At 35.0% G+C, this 19,701-nt stretch overlaps 1 protein-coding gene and 1 pseudogene across 2 annotated transcripts; one reads left to right on the top strand and one right to left on the bottom strand.

Annotated features, from left to right (window-relative positions):
* The first annotated feature begins 900 nt into the window (after positions 1–900).
* LOC114717328 (uncharacterized) lies at positions 901–1,617 on the top strand. Of its 2 annotated transcripts, none has more exons than XM_028902435.1 (2): positions 901–1,114; positions 1,278–1,617. In XM_028902435.1, the coding sequence occupies exons 1-2, from the start codon at positions 1,020–1,022 to the stop codon at positions 1,519–1,521; spliced, it is 339 nt and encodes a 112-aa protein (XP_028758268.1). In that variant the 5' UTR covers positions 901–1,019; the 3' UTR covers positions 1,522–1,617. The 2 variants fall into 2 exon arrangements, with proteins under 2 accessions (XP_028758268.1, XP_028758267.1); XM_028902434.1 differs by having other exon boundaries at positions 1,275–1,617.
* Positions 1,618–3,726: 2,109 nt separating this feature from the next.
* On the bottom strand, positions 3,727–13,146 carry LOC114717326 (uncharacterized; annotated as a pseudogene).
* Between the last annotated feature and the right edge of the window lie 6,555 nt (positions 13,147–19,701).

Raw genomic sequence — 19,701 nt, 5'->3', positions numbered from 1 at the left:
AAGTTAAAAATATCATCACTGGGTTCAAAGAAAAATATGAAAAATTATAATCGGTGACTTCGTTTCATTTGATGATCAAAACATCAATTTTATATCCATGAGTTCATTTTGCAACCAAATATAATAGTTTACGAAAAAAATCAAGAATGAAGAAGGATGCGCAACGGTAGAACACGTAAAATATAATAGTTTTCTTTGATTGTTTTTTCAAGTAAAACTATATAAATCACAATTGAATTGAAATTAATATTATTTATAAAAATCTATACTCGTATTTTTAATAAATACACCTAATGCAATGATTAATATATATATAGACTATATGATTTAATGGCATAAACTCATTAAAAAATTAGGACCTCGCACGTTTGAACAGCTTGTAACATGCCTGCTATTTTAAAAATGATTAAGGGTTAGATTAATAGTGCTATTCTATTCCTCATAATGGGTTCTGATATTACTGCGGTCAGCAAACGGAGATAAGCGTGGGTGGTGATGCTACAGGCAATTGCATGATGTGGTGGGGAGATTCTCAAATAAAAAAAGAAGAAAAAGACCAGTAGATATATAATACTCCTCCGGTCCTAATTATAAGACCCAATTGACTTATTTGAGGAGATTAAGGAAGTAAGTTAAGTTGGTTATTTATAATAAATAAATGTTGTCATTCCTAAAATATCCTTGCTAATTAAGTATATTGGCTAAAACTATCATTATTAGAAGGATTATCTTGGAAAAAAATGCATAAATATAAGAAACAAAATGGATTGGGTCTTATAATTAGGACCAAATAAAAAGTCAAATTGGATCTTATAATAAGTATCGGAGGAGTAACATATATGAACATATATTCCAAGCCTTCCTTATCGTCTTCTAACTCTGCAGAAGATTCCTTCTTTAATCTCCAAATATCTCACAGTCACCGGCTGGCAATTAAAGCACCATACTTTTGATTTCATCGGCTTCTCCTCTCTCTCTCTCTCTCTCTCTCTCACCCTACTCCTCCCCCATTATATTCCATGGCTTCAGATTCCAATTCAAACCTTAAAATCATCGTCGAAAGAAATCCTCCTCAGGCACGCCTTGCCACTCTTAATGTCACCTGCTGGCCCAAGTATGCTCCTTGTTCTCAATCCCTCTCTCTCTCTCTCTCTCTCTCTCTCTCTCTCTGCAAATCCATGTATCTGGGTTTAAGTTCTTCATCTCTGATGTTTGTGTTTTTGCTTCTATTTTCCTGGGGATGTGATGGGTTTTGTTTTGTGGGTTACAAAAAGAAGATGGGGTTGTTCGCCAGGGAAGTACCAGTTGAAGTTTGATGCAGAAGAGACGTGTTATCTGCTGAAAGGGAAGGTGAAGGCGTACCCAAAAGGCTCATCGGAGTTTGTGGAGTTCGGCGCCGGAGACCTCGTGATCATCCCTAAAGGTCTCAGTTGTACTTGGGACGTCTCACTCGCCGTCGATAAATATTACAAATTTGAGTCGTCGTCTTCGTCTTCATCTTCGTCTGCAGCAGCATCTTAGTGTATATTTTTGGATATCACTGAACTGTTAGTTATTAATTTCAGCTTTTTCTTTTCTTAATGAATATCAACTTCAAGTGAATTATTCGGTTCGCAATTTTGTCTATTTGTGGAGTGGCCAGCGTGGGTTTGTCTTTCTGGTTGTCTGTTTCTGTTGGGTATTCAGAGTTCAGATTCAGACACACAGAAAACAACAGTTGTGGTCAAAGAAGGAACAAAATATCCGTCAATGCATGTCCCGTTCAAACCCGTCTTGTTTACGGGTTAAAAATTAAAGATACTGCTTTTAATGTCCCTTTGACCGGTCAACGCGCAGATTTTTTTTTCCTTTTTTTGCTCTTCAAAATAATCGGATTCATGCGTAGCATGCTAACTTTTGTGGTGATTAAAAAAATTAATTAATTAATTATTTATTATGTTAATTTTTTAAAATTATTTTCTTTAATCATATGTATTAAATAATTAAAATTAGTTTTTAATAATTTTTTTAATTAATAGAGATATTTTTAAAAAATACAAAACAAAACAGATTAAAATATTATTTTAGATTAATTGCGATTCCCAACTAACTAGACAGGAGTTAGTAATAATAATAATAATAATTCGAGTTTGATTGAATCCAACAATACCCGTTACTCCATTCTCTCTCTCTCTCTCTCTCTGTTTCTCCGGCTATCAAGGCGCTTGTCACGTTTGCCATATCATTTAAACAAACACTTTATGTTGCATGTTTTTTTTTTTTTGGGTGGTTTTGATTTTTTTTTTTAAAACAAGGAAACAGATTCTCCATTACTGTTACGACAACATAGTTATTGTTATAATAGCAAATTCAAAACAACTTATTTCTCCTTTATATTACTTCCGGTTCTTAATATAAGACCTTATTTGACTTTTATTTTGATCCTAAATATAAAATCCCAATCTATTTTGTCTCTCATATTTATGTATTTTTTTCCTAAGATAGTTGTTCTAACACTAATAGTTCTAGCTAATACACTTGATTAGTAAGGATATTTTAAGAAAGATAATATCTATTTATTACAAATAACTAACTTAACTTCTTTTCTTAATCTCCTCAAATTAGTCAACTAGCTCTTATAAATAGGACGGGAGGTAGTACTAAATATCAGTTATTTGAAACAGTGATTTCTGTTATAAGTTCTATGTACTACCTCCAATTCTTAATATAAGACCTCGTTTTACTTTTATTTTGATCTTAAATATAAGATCTTAATATATTTTGTTTCTCATATTTATCTATTTTCCCTTAAAGTAGTCCTTATAATAATGATAGTTCTATCTAATAAACTTGATTATCAAAGATATTTTAGGAAATACAACATATAGTTATTACAAATAATTAACTTAACTAGTTTTCTTAATCTACTTAAATTAATCAACTAACTCTTATGTTAAAGATCGAAAGTAGTATATACATCAAGTGTTTTCTGTTAAACTGCGGGTCTCCTTTTGCCAAGTCCAGAGCTAAGCTAAAATCTAAAAACTAAATGATTAATAACAATATATGTTCATTTTCACATAGTAAATGATTGCAAATCAATTCATGTCAGCTGTATCGTAAATAAATGACAAGAAACATGCAAACGCACATTTTCGAAGCTCATGACGGTTTAGATTTTTGCAACCAACATATCAGGAAATATCCTCCAAGTACAAGGGGTGATTGTTGTTTTTCTAGATCTGGAAATCACGAATAGGACCCGCTTATAACCTTTTATTTATGATTATGCCAATTTTTCTTTAGCTTCTTTCATTTCTTTAACCTTTTCTCTCTGCCCTCACAAAACCATATCAATCATTTTCATTTTTTTCTTCGTACCTTCTCTCTTGGATTCCCAGGCGGACCTCATCTCCATCTACGGGAAACTTCTTTCATTTTTTCTTTAGTATTTTTACCTTCAAGGTCCACTGCTCATTTTTAACTTACGAAAAAAGTTCAAATAAGCTTTTTCCAGGTCTCTGATTTATTTCGATCACAGGTGGATTTCTTTGCTCATGGGCTTGGGTTTTTGGCGCCCGAACACAACTTGAGCAATTCTGCGTTATAGTTCGCAGCTTTGCTCAGTTCCTGAGAGTCCATAAAGCATCAAAGCTTTCAGTGAAGATAAATTTCTTTTTCCTTTTTTTGGGCAACTCCTTGTACACAGGATGTGTAAAATGAAAAAGAAAACCCACTTTTTTTGGGGGGGGGGGGGGTTTGGAGGAATAGGGAATGCAAATGTGGAGAGAGAGCATGTTAGTACATGAATAATACAAACTGTACAGCTTCTGGGGAAGTGAGTGTGAGGTCCCAGCATTTGATGGGCTGCATTGCATGCACTCAGCAATCCAGTATGTTTGCTCGGGCAGATCATGGGGCATCTGCAGAGATAGCCGCATGTAAATTAGGTACATTTAATATTACTTCAGCCCTTTTATCAGAAGTTTTAAAAAAAAAAAAAAAAACCCTGGGCATTACTCATGTAATAAAATTTAGGCAGGATATGTCACTGTCTGTTCAAATTTCACACCACCACAAATGTAAAACCAAACAAAGTAGGTTGGAATCTTCAGTCTACCATCTCAGAAGTACAGGTGATGCGAAGCAGTTCGTAGCATTCTACCTCCAGTCATGCTTCTAAACCTACAATCACACGAGAAATTGTAATGTTAAATAATTTTACGTTACTTGCTCTGACCCAAATACATATAAAGTATTTGGCCATGGTGAAACTGACTGAAAAAAAAAAAAACTTCCTCTTCTCTGTAGGAAAAAATTGCCTTTTCACAAGAGACTCGAAAGATAAAGTCCTATGGTTTGCCCCAAAAAAAAAAAACAAAAAACAAAAACAAAACAAAACAAAAGAAAGTCATATGACATCCTCAAAAAACAAAAGGTGGAAAAGGTATGTATGGAAAATCAGGGTTGTTCTTTAATGGGTATAGTCTCCAAGAAGACTACCGGACTCCCCCAACTTATGGTGCAGTTTGTATTGATGTCAACAAGTTCAGATTGGCTACTTGTCCAGGTGACATGGGGGGGGGCTCATCAGAATGAGTCAGGAGAGTGGGTCATGGGATTTCATAGACCTGTTTGCTTGTGCTTGGTTAGAATTGTTGGCAATTTAAAACAGGTTTGGAACTCAGGCAGCAACTTGGATTCCGTGAGGTTGTTGTGCACTTAGATTTTAGATTCATTGGATGCCTTCAATCTTCTTATCAGAGAACATCCACTAGATCGCCCCTCGCGAAGTGTCATTGCTGAAGTTAGAGAGCTACTATTCCAAAATTGGGAGGCAGAACTACGATACACGTGTAGAAACATCATCAGATGCGTAGACTTCCTTGCAAGAGAGGGGCATCAAGATACTTTTTATAGTCCTAGTAACAGATGTACGGTATGGTTACTCAGGCAGCAACTTGGATTCCGTGTGAGGTTGTTGTGCACTTAGATTTTAGATTCATTGGATGCCTTCAATCTTCTTATCAAGAACATCCACTAGATCGCCCCTCGCGAAGTGTCATTGCTGAAGTTAGAGAGCTACTATTCCAAAATTGGGAGGCAGAACTACGATACACGTGTAGAAACATCATCAGATGCGTAGACTTCCTTGCAAGAGAGGGGCATCAAGATACTTTTTATAGTCCTAGTAACAGATGTACGGTATGGTTGTTTGAGGATGTCCTTAGAGGACTTGCAATGCTGTCACTAGCAACTGTTTTGCTTGCTCTTGATTGGTGTACCTAGGAGGCCATCCTAATTTCTCTGTCTCATGCACCGGCTTGCCTTTGTAACCCAACCGGGAAAAAAAAAAAAGGGGGAAAGAAAGAAAGAAAATCAGGGTTGTGGGTGTCTCCGAATCTGTCAATCAAAGTTCTTCAAATCATTCGTTCATACCACAGAAAAGGCGGACCCAATCCAAGACCCGAAAGATCTTAAGGGATCAATATTAAACTAGATGAAGAAAAACATTATCATCCACAAACAATAGATGAATGTCATGCAGCAAACAAGACAAGCTTGGGAGTGCATTTGACTGAGGCCAGGACAAGTGACAGAGATAACGACGGAGAAGGATACAAACAGGATCATAGATCGAGTTTAAGAAAATTAGACGAAGTAGAAGCCCAATGTTGAATTGGCAAGGCATAAAATATAAGATGGGCTTAACTGTAGCAGCAAATTGCCCCAATTAGCAGTTGATTTTGACCAGTCCAAGCCCATTACCCTCCGTAAACAAAAAGCAAACAGTCAAAGCTCCATAAAATCAACTTTGCTTAGAGTTGGAGGAGAATGAACGACTGTTGAGTAGAGAAGACACGATGAAATAAACCAGACAGGAGTTCTGTATATGGGTGGTCAAGATTTTCTGATTGAAGCATGGCAGAAAGAAATTTGGGAGCACTTGCTAGAAACCATAATCTGCCATTTAACTTGCCACTACTAGCAAAGAAAATGATGAAGGCAACCAACAGAACCGACCATACAAGTATACTCTCCTCACCATTTAAGGGAAGATTCTGTGTTAATTAGAGTACTTGCTAAGACGTACAAGAGATATTAATACAACCACGTTGTGTTGGGGCAATCTTTACAATAGTCATCCTTGTGATAACAAAGTCATGTCAAATACCATACCATCCCAAGCTATCGTCCCCTTAATAGTTCTATCAAAATAGATGGTGCGAAAGCATTCATTTTCAAAGAACTGGCTCACGCAACTCAAAACGTTAGGAACTCATCTAAAGTTTGCTGAGGAGGTTATGGGAAGGTTTCTAAATGCATTTTGTTTTTATGAAACAACTATGGGAATAGTGAAAAGGAGATTCCTTAAAAGGCCAAAAAGAATTTTTGAGAAAGATTGCATTTTTACCAAGGTTGCATCATCAACACCTAATCTCATTGGTTGCACATTGTGATGAAGACGGAGCGCAGATTCTGAATTACAAATTCATGCCTAATGGCTACTATGAAGTGGTAGTGGACTGCACTCATGGTTCTGTGACAGGCTAGTTTGTTGGGATGAAAGATAGCAGTTTTGCTCTGCAGTTGATAACAGTCCCAAGCTTAGTGGAAATGAAATGAAACCCCTGGCTCCAACACTTGATTTCCACCATGGGACAAGGTAAGTCTTGTGGAGTGGGGAAAATAATGGAATAGGTACAGTAGACCTACACTCTAACAGAATCATTGTTCTGAGTGTTATATTGAGAAGAGTTCCATAACTCCTCTTTTCGCACCTAAAAACCTAGATAAGCTTGTGGAAAATCTATGCGTTAATTCCAAGCAACAAGCTAAGTAGAGAGCAGAAGAACACAACGATACAGTCCGATGTGATTTCATACATTGACCAATCTAAATCTGTTGCAAGGAAAAAGAGAAAAATATACAGTTTAACATCTAGCTTCAGGAAATAAGAAATATTCAAGCCTGTCTGAATAACCAACAAAGCCTTTCCACAGAGCCTCATATCAGCAACAACAAACAATTATCAAAAGGTAACCAACATATACCTAATTCTTCAATTTTCTATACCCCTTACCCTTGTATCTCCCAAAATGGAATTGAAACCAAAGAATCAGTGATGATTAAACATGTCCATAGAGAGAGCTTAACCACAGCTGATTATTTGGCTAAGCTTTTTCAGTCTTACAGATAGTTTTGCATCTTTGATCAAACCCCCCTTTTTCCTAAGAGGTGGCGATCGATGAGGGAAGTTAGGTATTACTGACCAATGGCATGTACAGACCTCTTAATTGATGGACTCCAGTTTTCATTTAAAAAACAAAAAAACAATGAATCAAATACCGTGTAGAAGAGCATCTATAAAAATTAGAAAACCTAAAAAACAAGTAATATTTACCTTACTTGTTAGTTGACTCCAATAATGTTCTCCTCGGGTAAGTAACTTGCTTTAGCCCCATTTACCGCATTAGCTCCATCGTAGTGGAGCACCCTAAGCTTTCCTTCCTACAACCAGAAGGAATGTGTTACCGATTAGCCAATGTCAGTGAATTTAGCAGGTAACATATAAAAGAATACCTTAGTTCCATAAACAAGCCCTCTCCCAGGAAAAGGATGAAAGCATGCTACATTGACCTCATCCTCTGCACTAGGAAGCACCATGACGAGTTTCATATCTGACACTCTGTATACCTGAAACAAGTAAATTCAGGAACCTGATTCAGCCTAAAACATATCAACTATCAAATGTGATGGCTGCGTTTCCCAGTGTGGTGGTCCATAATGAACACAGAAGTTCATGACCAATCAAAACAAACATTTATAAATTGATTTTTCAGAACTAGTGGAGGAATGACATGAATGAGAAAACTACATTGAGACTAAGAGAGAATTTACCTCTAACACAGTATATACAGGTAGCGTTGTTTCTCCATCAATAACAATGCTTTTAAGAAGAGATCCATGGCGTCTACCATAGGCAAGAAGTATGTGCTCATGTGGGTGAGAACTGCACATTAAATAGTGTTAAACACATTTAATCCACAAAGACAAAAACTTTTTAAACCATAGCTAATCAAGTAAAGAAAAATGACAATGATAGATAAGAAATAGATTATTTGCGAGACATCAAAACAGAAATAGGCAATTAAGCTATCATAACAAGCTTGACAACAATTTGCAGTTCCATTAGGTTTCCTATTTCATTTCAGGGGTTCCTAAGACAGAAAAATGTACGCCCACACGTGTGTGAGAGAGAGAAGGTGGGGAATAATGGACAAAAAGCAAATTGTATTTGATAAGAAGAAAAGCTAGAACTGTGATTAAAAAGGATAGGAAATATTTAAAAGTGCACACAAGGCAGGAGAAAGAACAAGTAATTGTTATTCAGCCCCAACATTTTTCTCTCTTTCTTACTTCCGTTTTTTATTAAATCCGGACCTGCAATTCTTAATATATAGTTAAATGATACCCCACAACATAATAAATGGTAGACATTTTTATGCATAGGTTGGTGATGATAATAATGAATACAATGATAAAAGAATGGTTTTGTTATCAATAAATAAATCAACTGACCTGAATAGAAGTCAGACAGTGAGCTGCTCTAATTGCCCGCGATGCAAGCACCATTCCAAATCTAGTCAAGAAATTTAGATAGCAAAACTATTTTAGATATAAACACAGAGGTGTGCCTGTTTAATCAAATCATTATCCAGAAAAATATGTTGAAGGAAGTGTGCCTTACGTTGACTCCTCAAGTGAATATATGCGAAGCTCGTACATAACCTGGTGTGCGGAGATTGGATGTCGTGTTGGGGATGTTGCAACTCCTGATTCATGTTGTACTTGAGTTTGTAATCCTGAATCAGCTTCTACATGAGGAAGCATACATGCAACACATGCAGCCAGAAACCTACCACATGGTGAAAAATGGGCACCCATTTCACTGCAAACATAGTTTTGCATTAGAAACATAATGTGTAAATGTAAACAGTATAAAAATTGAACAAGTCACTGCAAATAATTATGAACATAAAATTTAGAACTTGAGCCATTTTTATGAATTGAAGCAATCAATTCTCAAATGGATGGACTAGCAAAGTGAAACAACTATTTTTTCCAAACAACAATAAAATTCAATGTCACGATGGAAAATAGGTTAACCATAGATGATACCTGCACAGACAGCATGTGGTATTGCAAGGCGGCACCTTTCGCCATTTAGTGGGGCACAGGGATTTTTTATGTCATGCGACCATACTCTTAGCTTCACTGTGCAAGGCAGCTCTGCAGCAGCTGCGGCAGCTACTGATGTGGCAAGTTCTGACTGAATCCGACTTATAATGGTTTGAATGTCAGGACCACCATGCGGGATGTTAATGGAAGAGGCCATATTGCCAGATACAGATGCAGGAACTTGAGATTGTGGAAAATAACTCCGCCAACCAGATCTCCCTGGAGCTCCTGGTATACTTGTGCTTCCTGGAATAGCTGAAGATGAAGTTGTTGCTTCATCATCATGAGGAGACAAATTAGATGCCATGGGGGAAGAACCCATCTGAGCTAAGCTGTCCCGACTACCACTCAGATGAGGAAGCACCAAGGGGACACCAACTTGGCCTTGACCCATTAACCATCCTTGCAGAAAGGGTAGCTCCCATCCACTTGGGTCCCTTGAGGGGAAAAAACGGTGAAATTGACCCAAGTCATTAAGAGCCTCATGATTTGTTGTGTCTGTCTGTATAAACCATGCAGCACATTACTCAGAGAATCGACATTTGTAGAGTTTCCATGTTGGCTTCCTTCAGTTGGTACTGTTTCATCAGTCTCCATACCATCCACAGCAAGGTTACTGATACCAGTTCCCATTCCATTAGAGAAGGTACTATGGACAGCACATTCTGTACCAGTTTGAGAGCTAGTAGGAATCTCAGAGACTGTGTCCATGGGAGACACAATATTATTATATGCTCTGTAGCATTTGTGACTGCTTGAAACTGTGCTGAGGCAGAAGATTCAATTTGCATGTTCTCTGAACCAGCAACAAGACTAGCATTATGTGTTTCCATTCTTGAATCATCAACATTAAATGAAGGCAAGAAGAAAAATGGCAATGACAAATAAGGTAATTCACCGCTGGGAAAAGCAATATGTTCCTTAAAATGAATATTTGCAACAATCACAGCAGGTGGAGGATATTGTAAATAACCAGGAGATGTAGCCCGCGTCATTGAGGAATCTGGAGAGTCAAGATCATTGACCTGCACATCAACCAAACGCATCAGCCTACAACAAGAAATCAACATGATACTTTGGCCACAACAGGTAAATAATCACGGAAAATGACCAAAGGCGTCACAATTTGTCACCTCAGCAGTTAAAAGATATGGTGCTGCATGCGGGTGAAAGTGAACAGCCCGAAGTGACGCCTCGTCTTCAACACAAATGTTGGTGAGGATCCTTCACCTCTCTTGTTGTAATGCCATATGTACAGCTGGCACAGCATTGAAAAAACCAATGTCATCCGATCCACCAAAAAAAAAAAAGCAAGAAAAACATGAGATAAGAGATTAAATAGGCAAACAGCAAGAAATTTCATACCTTGTGGCCTGATGCAATGGCAAGTATTTCCCCTTCAGCATGAAAAGCAATGGATGCAATGGGGCGATCTGTGATTGGAAAGATCATAATGAGAGTGAGAATAGAAGCAATAGAGCAATAGACAAACTCTGCAACAGTGGAGAAGTAATTTAGGACTTAGGGGAATTGAGAGTAAAATTACAGAAATGGTGAAATAGTATGCATTTTGATGTGTTAGCATCCCATAAGCGAACTTCTTGATCCAAGCTCCCACTAGCAAGTATATGCGGTTGCAGCGGATGGAACCTAACCTGTAATTCATCAGCACCATATTAATAGAGAGAAGAGACTTAAACTCAGAAGAAAGGAATGCATTCCTTAGTTGAACCAAGCAATAAACAAAATGGTTAAAGCATCTAGTATCCAGCTAACAAGGAATTGAATCAGATAAACAATCAATACAAGCCACTACCATTCATTTCTATATTGAAGGCAATGCTAACTTATCCAAATTATTATAAAATTATTATAAACTTTTTAGGCACAACTACAAAAATCAATGACAGAATGCATTCCCGGCTAAAAGGGACGCTTGCCAACTATGGGAACTGAACAAACTTGCTAATTGCCATTTGCCACGTGCTCGAATAAAACTCTAGTGCACCAGTCACAACAAAACTACTCTTACATAATATAACACCTCAAACCTAATAAAGAAAAAAAATTGTCACACACTAACACATTTAACAAATATTAAATGACCGAAAACAGGGCTTTGTTGTCTTCTCTAGAAACGATAATCAGTACCAAGCGTAAGAGAAACTATGAAATAAAATTTAACTACAAGAAATTGAGGCAAACAATAAAATGACAAGCTTACCACCCAAGGGGTCCTTCTATGGCCAATTAACACATTTAAGCAACTTCCAGTTTCCCAATCAATTATCTTTACAGTATGGTCACCACTGCACATGCCAAACAAAAACAAAGCTAACCACAACGGATTCTAAGTAGCAAAAGAAGAGGAAGAGGAAAGTCCAACTTACTGTGTCGATGCAAGCACTTTTCCATCTGGACTAAACGCTGCTGCAATAGTAGATCGTGGGGGAGGCAAAAAAGGAAAATATGAAGAATGCAGCAAGCAATGACTCCGCAATGACTCCATCCTGAAAGTCATTGTTAGAGATGTTTATTACTCCAATTTTGCTGTTCTTGAAGAAAGGGGGGAAAAAAAGAGAGCACACATCTTGAACCAGCTTGCTTTTCATTCAATGAGATCTATACTCTTCAGTTGCAAAATTACCATGAGAGGAGACTGCATTTCGAATCTCTCACAGCATCGTTTTTAGTATGAGGGCAAGAACCAGTTTTTGGTTCAGAAGCTTCTCCCCAGTGCTGTTTCGGTACATGTTTTGATCTTGCAGAAATCTCTCTATGCGCTAACAAATTAAATACATTTTTTCCACTGACCAAAGTAGACAAATAAAGTGAGAGAATAGTCATGAAGAAAAATATTGAATTTTGGATGCTTAACGAATAACAAAAGAAAGTAATTTTCTGCCGAAGCTGCCAACAATAAACTTGATATCGTTTGCCAAAATAAATAAATTTGGTATCCATTCACAAGTACTTGGAAACTTGTGAATTATTCAGCTTATTCTTCCATGACCAAGCAATGACAAGTAGCCTCAGTACTTAAGAATAAACAAAGTTTCCATGCTCCATGACCATAAAAGCATGCGTGAGCACTTCCCCAGTAGTCCAGTGCACCGAATTTATGGTCATCTTATATAATCCATATGTATTTCTTCGCAAGAAAGAAAATTCCTTAAATATGCTCCCAGTTGATAGGCAATGTGCATATTTTTACTTCAAATTATATTGATCTCAACAATGGGCTAGGATTAGATCACTGAATCACACCTTGGGGGAAAACTACCGCTGAATTTTGAGTTGGTGGCAGTAAATCAAAGATGGGCAACGTTGAAAATCAACTAGCACCAAACAAAGGACCTTGAAAAGCTTAGAAATCGAAAATCAGAAATAATCCACATAAATTGGGTACAAGTACAGAGCTATTTAAGATTTCTGCTGGCCCAAAAAGTATCAGGAAGATATTATCATCCATCGACAAAAATAGAAGCATCAGCTAAGATAGACCATCATTTCATAACCCACTAAACTTGGTAAATTGCCATCAAATTTCCGGTTTTTATGCCGTCAAACTACATGACCCAGAATTCAAATTTCTTTCTTTTTCTTCCGACATCAGGACAGCGGAAAACTCAAGTCTAGAGTGACACAGAGAGAGAAAGAAAGAGGAAAAAAAATCGGTACAAACAAAGGGATGATCTGAAAGAAGAATTCAGACCTGCTGTTGGAACTAAAGGAAGACGAGGACGAAGATGGGGTAGGATCACTAGGCCGAGGAAATCCCGTCATATCTGTGAATTTCATTCATAAGAATTGAAATTGAACAGCAAGGATCAAATCGGAGAGAGTCACCGGACGGGGAGAAATATTAGCTCCAGACATCTGAAAGCGAAAGCGAAATTCATAGTTTAAATCCCGGAAGTGGAAAGTTCGATTTCCCACAAATCTCCCTCTCTCTCTCTATCTATGAGGATGCGTGGGTCGCTTTATTCAGCCTCCGTGGTGATTTTCAAAGCGAAACAGACCTGAGAAGAGTCGGGTGGACGGGTTGATCCGGGCCGCATGGGTCGAAGTGAAATATGACGGAGTCCTCGGGATACGGATGCAATTACGGATTTATAAGGCTGCTAGGGCAAACAGCTATCCAGATCATTGAAATGACCAGTACTTTTCTCGTGGTCCGTTAGATCAACAAGCATAGAGATTTGCGAAACCTAATGAGGAAAATTTAAAAGTAATCCTATTATAATCATTTTCAATATATTTTACATAGATTAAGAAAAATTTAAAATTTTATTAACTCTCATTTAAAATTTAATAATTTTTAATTTTTATTATTTAATATATATTATGTCTCATGTAAATACTAAATAAAATTAACATAATAATAAATAAAAAAAATTATATATTTATATAAAAAAAAATTTCTCAATACCTTATAATACCTTATAAATAGAATAAAAAATGTTTTTTTCCCCCTCTAACTGAGGCAAGAGGAGGAGATTATAGCAATGCTGCTTCTTACCCGCTTCTCCGAGGATCACGTATTAAATATTGAGATGGAATTGGGCACTTACAAGTTGTCGGCTCAAATGCACCAAAGAAAGGCCGATGTAAGGCTCAAAAGTATGCGATTGGGCTTCTATGTCGGTTCTTACGGGTTGTTCTTCCCTTATCTGCGTGATCGCCTCTGGTTCTCATGGCCCATGCCCCGTGAACGCGTTGTGTGAAAAGCAGACCTTGGTAAGGTTGCCCTCACTTCAAAGGGGCTTGCAAGTGACTATCCCTTGCACTGCTTAAAAATGATAGGATTTGCCAAAACCAAAACCCGCACCTTTTTTATTTTCTGTTAAATCTTATTTTTACTGGTTCAACATTCTGGCTGGCAAAAGAAATAGCAAGACATTACAAAAAATTTTAAATGCCAAATATTAGTATTTCAAGGAAAAATAAGTATTTATATTATAAGTTAATATTCATATTTCAAGAAAAGAGTTCATGTTCATATAATTTAATTAAAAAGAAAAATATTTGTGTTAATTTTTTTATATCTATTATGTCAAATTCTCCAATCATATGTTTTTATGTGTCTATATTTTAAAGTATTATCATTAGATTATAAATCTGCATACAAAATATGATGTATAATCATATGTGATAAGAGAACTTGAACTTGATATAACAAATATAAAACTTGATCTAAGTTTTATCCTATTCAAATATTCTCGCTAACCCAATTCAAACTATTCATATGACATGAAAAACCATCATGATTCTTGAAATCACATTTTTATCATATTCCTCTTATTATTAGCAATTCTCCCATTCACATGATTATCTCTTTTTGAAAAAGAAAAACGTGAAAGCAACAAATAATGATATGATATTTTTGCCAGCAATAAATAATGATATAATATTAAAGTAACGTTACTTTATTGTTATTCATATAAATATGTTTTTTAGGCCAAAGTTATCCATATAATTACAAATATAACGATGATTTATTTAAGTTGTTAACTCGTTACAGGATTTGTTTGGCCAAAAAAAAAACTCGTAACAGGATTTATTTTTATCCGTTTATAAAGTTGGCAAAAAAAAAACTTTTTAGCTGGTAAAATAAACTTTTTATAAGAAAATTAAAAACCTGATCAAAATAAAATTACAAGACCGCTCAGGGGCTAAACACGAGAGACACTCGTTGTTAGGTCTGTTTAGATTGATGGTACGAAAAAGTAACTTATGTTCAATTTTACTTTTAAAAAGGTTAGATTGCTTAATGTAATTTATATTTGGATTGATTTTTTATAAAAATTATCTTGCAAAGTAAAAAAGTTGTTTGTATGATAATTGAATAAATAAGTTTAGTTTGTAGAATGATCAAAATAGGTATGACTTTTATTAAATAATGAAAAATAATTAAAGTTATGAATTTACAAAATATAATAATTTTAAATTATTATAATAAGAAAAAGTTTTATTTAATGAATAAAATATATTTAAATTAAAAATCATAATAATATGAAAAATTTTGAACCAAATAATATTACATAATTAATTGGATAATATACTCTACATAAAAATAATGTTAAAAATTAAAAATATTGTAAAAATTGTTAAAAAGTATTTTCACTTAAGAGAATATTAAAAATAAATAATTAAAAATTGATTGGGAAGTACAAGAAATATATAGAGAAAAGCATAAGAACAACATAAACATGAGTGCAAAAATGTCTTTTAATTCTAAAAAAGTTACTTTTACATAAGTCATGAATAAGTTTTAGGTGCTTTTGTAATTGTTATTAAAAAAAGTAATTTTTGATCCATAAGTCAAATTGGCCAAAAGCTATAATAACCATCTCTCAAATTTGCAAACTAACTTATCACACCTATAGGCTACTTTTCCCCAGCAAAACACCTCACGAAACAAGCATATTGACATTTGAGAGTAGGGGAAAAAAAACATAAGAGGCATGTTCCTAGGTAAACACTTGCTACTCTTGAACATAGATTGCTATCTTATAAAAAACCCATAGCTCAAAGGGAGGAGCCTTTGTATGATCTCTAGTGATAGTCGAAACCCTCACTTGCCAGTGAATCCTTTGCTCAATCTTATAAAAAAACTCATATCTTTAGGATTCTCCAACCATATGCCGCACAAGTAAGATTCCAAACATTGGTTTAAAACATCAATTTCGCCATCGCTTTGAGGATAGTAGGCTGAGGTGAGTTTCTACTCAGTCTTAAGAGTCTTAAGAAATTCTTTCTAGAAATTACTAATAAAAATAGGATCTCTGTCACTTATAATATCCACTGGTATGCCATGTAACCTGGTTCTGATACCATTGCTCTAGTATTTCCTAGAAAGACAATAGAAAGAACAAGAAAGGGAAAAATAGGAACGAGGGATCTAGAGAAAATAGGATAGATCAGGGGTTGAGAAAAACTTGATGCACTTCTACTGATCTCAGATCATTAACGCAACAGTCTAATACAATTAGGAACCCAATCAACTATTTATAGGTAGAGAATTAAATTAATAATCCCCCTAACGACTATATTAGTAATAACTTAACTAATATTTAAAATATTTATATATCTACATAATAGTGAGTCTATAATAGTATTTGTCATAGCATGCCTGATTAGATTTTTAGGATTTCTTCCATATGAGGAATACATTTCCAATTAAATCTAAAGATATATTTACTTTGAATGATGGAGAGGGAAAGGGAAACAGAGAATGTGATCTCAGAGAGAAAGAAACATAAAAGAGGGATATCAAATTTCAAACAGCTAAAAGGGACCTTATTCATTCATCATAACCAAAGATCCCTACTAAGTACTAACCCTAGTGGATTTACACATTTATTATTCAATTAAAAAAGAGTCTATCAAAGAAGACCATTCAAATTAATAACCACAGTAGACAACTAGGCAACTAAATAGTTCCCTAGTTCTCTCACCCTTACGAAGACAAGAGATGAACACCTCCTTAACCTCCATATGGTCCCAAAATTCTATAATATCATTTGCTGCTATGATTATTGTGACATTGTTCTTTACTTTCCCAGCCTGCATAGTATCTAGCTTCTTCCTGCAGAAGACTTGAACATGTTGCCCTTTAGTTCAATAGGTGCTTCTAGCTTTATCTTGTTGGTTCTTAAATCCTATCGATTGTGTTTTCAATTGAGGATAGCAGTAATGCCTGGAGCTGAAGGGTTTGGGTTTAACTATAGTCGAAGGAAGCTCATGTCTTGGTTCTTTTGGATGATGGTAATCATAGGACTTCCTTTGATCCAAGCGACGGGCTCAATTTGCTCACATTAAAAATCATTCTAACATTAATGAATTCACGGAGCATTAAAATCAAGAATCAAGAAAGTACCTAGAGATTGCAGAGTAGAGGCAATATTACTGTGATAGGAAATTGCTGAACATGTGTGAGATTGAGAGGTAAGACAGTACCAAGATTAGTTGTTAATTTCTTTTCAATCACTGAAGGTAGCATACCTATAAATTATGATGAGATGTTTCATCTACCTCTAAAAGATTAATAGAACCCTTCCAAAAACGAAACAAGAAAAGATTTTAACAATTTGCATAAAGTTTTATTTTGATGTTAATGAACTTTCATACATAGGGTACTTGAATCAAAAATCAAGAAAGTAGAAAAATGACCTAACTAAGCAAAGTTGGAGATGAGAATGAGAGGGAATAGTATCACACCTCATTTATTGCCTTACCATATAGTAACTGAAACCCTTTAGAATTAGTATATAAGCCTTAAATATGGAAAAATTTAAGTTTGAAATTTTTATTTATGGTTTACTATTCACTGTTTACAGCAATTTGGGTCAATTTTGAAAATTCATAACTATATGTAGAAAAATCAAAACTGAGTTGTTCCAATTTCTATTTGAAGCTTGTTATGCCTTTTATAAGAAAAAAAAAACTCATTGGCCTCATATCCGTTCAAAACAGAGCCAAAAAATTTGACAAGTTGTATTGTTTATATGATCAATTTTCAAATTTTCAGTATTTTAGCCCAACTTTAGAAGGACATATCTTCTAGTACAAAACTTCAAATTTAGTGATCTATCATTTATTTTAAAGCTAAAAATAAGATCTATAAGTTTGCCAGATTTCAAGTCCAAATTCATCCATTTGCTCATATTTTATGTAACACAAGATTGTTACTGTTTAGGGTATTTTTATCCTCTAATCATGATTTTCTTGATTTTATCTCCCTTTTTCCATGTGCTACACCAATCAAGCATTCCATGATCAATATTCTTAACATTAGGACACATCATATTGACATAGATACAAGTCAACCTTATCCAAGATTCATTACAAATTTATATTAAAGTTCATCAAAATACAGTATAAACTTTATACATTAACACCAAATTCCAATGGCCTCCTTAGCTCAACACTAATTTCTTGCCCTTTTTTATTGTTGATCCGCTTCCTATTTTATACATAATTTAGCATAGGAGGGAATGAGATTTCATAGAAATCTCAGTAACAATGAGCTATAATTATCATGTAAATTAAGCAATATATAATGTGTCATGCAATAGCACTTCAAAACATCCTCAAGTCACATAAAATCATATTTTGCATCATGCTAAAAGAGGAATATCAATACTTTCACATCGACATATTTCTATGCTTTTGGCCAAAGCACAATCAAATATCATCAAAACAACAATTACCACATATAAGTTTCTCAATTCAGACAATCAACATAATCACATTAAAGAAGCGAGATAAATAATCAAATTATAATTTAATGCTACCTCTTAGTCCTTGTATAATTCGGCCTCCTTAAGAAAATATGATTCTCCTTGTTTCCTCTCCTTAAAGCCTATTAATCCAAGCATATATATAAGCTACATTAACAATTATTCAACTTGAACACAACATTTAATCTTGAACTTTGTCAATTCTCTTTTTTTCTTTGATTTTTAACAGAATTATTCCTCCTTTGTTTTCAATAACTTCTTGGCTCATTCCTACACAATTTTTCATTTAGAATTCAAATATCCAATCAGATTTATGAAGATCAAACTCGTTCCTTTTCAAACTGTCTTAGCCGAATAGGGGTATATAGGTTTTCAAAAATTTATTTTTGATTCCAATGATTTTAAACACTTTCCTTTAGTATTTTCCTATACAAAAATACATTTTGAACTCATAGAATCATCAAATCAAGATGAAACAAACTCCTGCCTGAAGATTCTCCCTTGGCCGAATTGATGCATAAAGAAACCTAAGTTGGTTTTCTCCCGAAAATCAACCCAAACACCACTTAAACATGTTTATTTCACTTCATATATAAGGTTTCTATCCTTTCCTAAGGTATAAGCATTTAGACTGAAATTCACAGCATTCTCCCTTGAATTTTCATTCAAAAACCTAACCAAAACAAGCTTTAATCTTAACCATAATGAAGTTTAGACATACCTTAATAAATTCCTGACCAAAGCTTGCTAATTTCTTATCCTAAATCAATCATAATTTTTGGTTTTTAGGTCAGGATAATGGTTGGGCAGAACCTCCCCTTGTTTTGCCAATTTTCCACCTATTTTTGGTATTTTGAGGGGGTATTTATAGACCCACAAATCTGCCACTCTCCCCCTCTCTTGGACGTGCAAAGTGCCACCTAAGAGGGGCGCTGGGTGCCATCAAATGTTAAAGAAGTTCAAATCAAGCCAAGTGTCCACTAGAATATTCCAAGATATTTATGTGAAAATTGGATTAAATCCCAATTTAATGAAGAGTCCAGATCTTGCATGAAATTGGGCCTTCTCCAGGCCCAATGTGGGCCCAATTATATTTTAGGGTGACCAAAAAAGAAGCCCACAAACTAAATCACAATTCCAAATTATTTTGACATTTTATTCGTTACTATTCACTAGTAACATTTTATAATTTTTTTAGGCCTTAAAAAATTCATTTCTCTCCATGCAAAATACC

Source organism: Neltuma alba, unplaced genomic scaffold (assembly GCF_004799145.2).
Source record: "Neltuma alba isolate B1F8T4 unplaced genomic scaffold, ASM479914v2 tig00011732_pilon, whole genome shotgun sequence".
In the NCBI taxonomy this organism is placed as follows: Eukaryota; Viridiplantae; Streptophyta; class Magnoliopsida; order Fabales; family Fabaceae; genus Neltuma; species Neltuma alba.
Note: the sequence above shows the minus strand (reverse complement) of the source record. Positions and strands in the feature narration are given on the sequence as shown.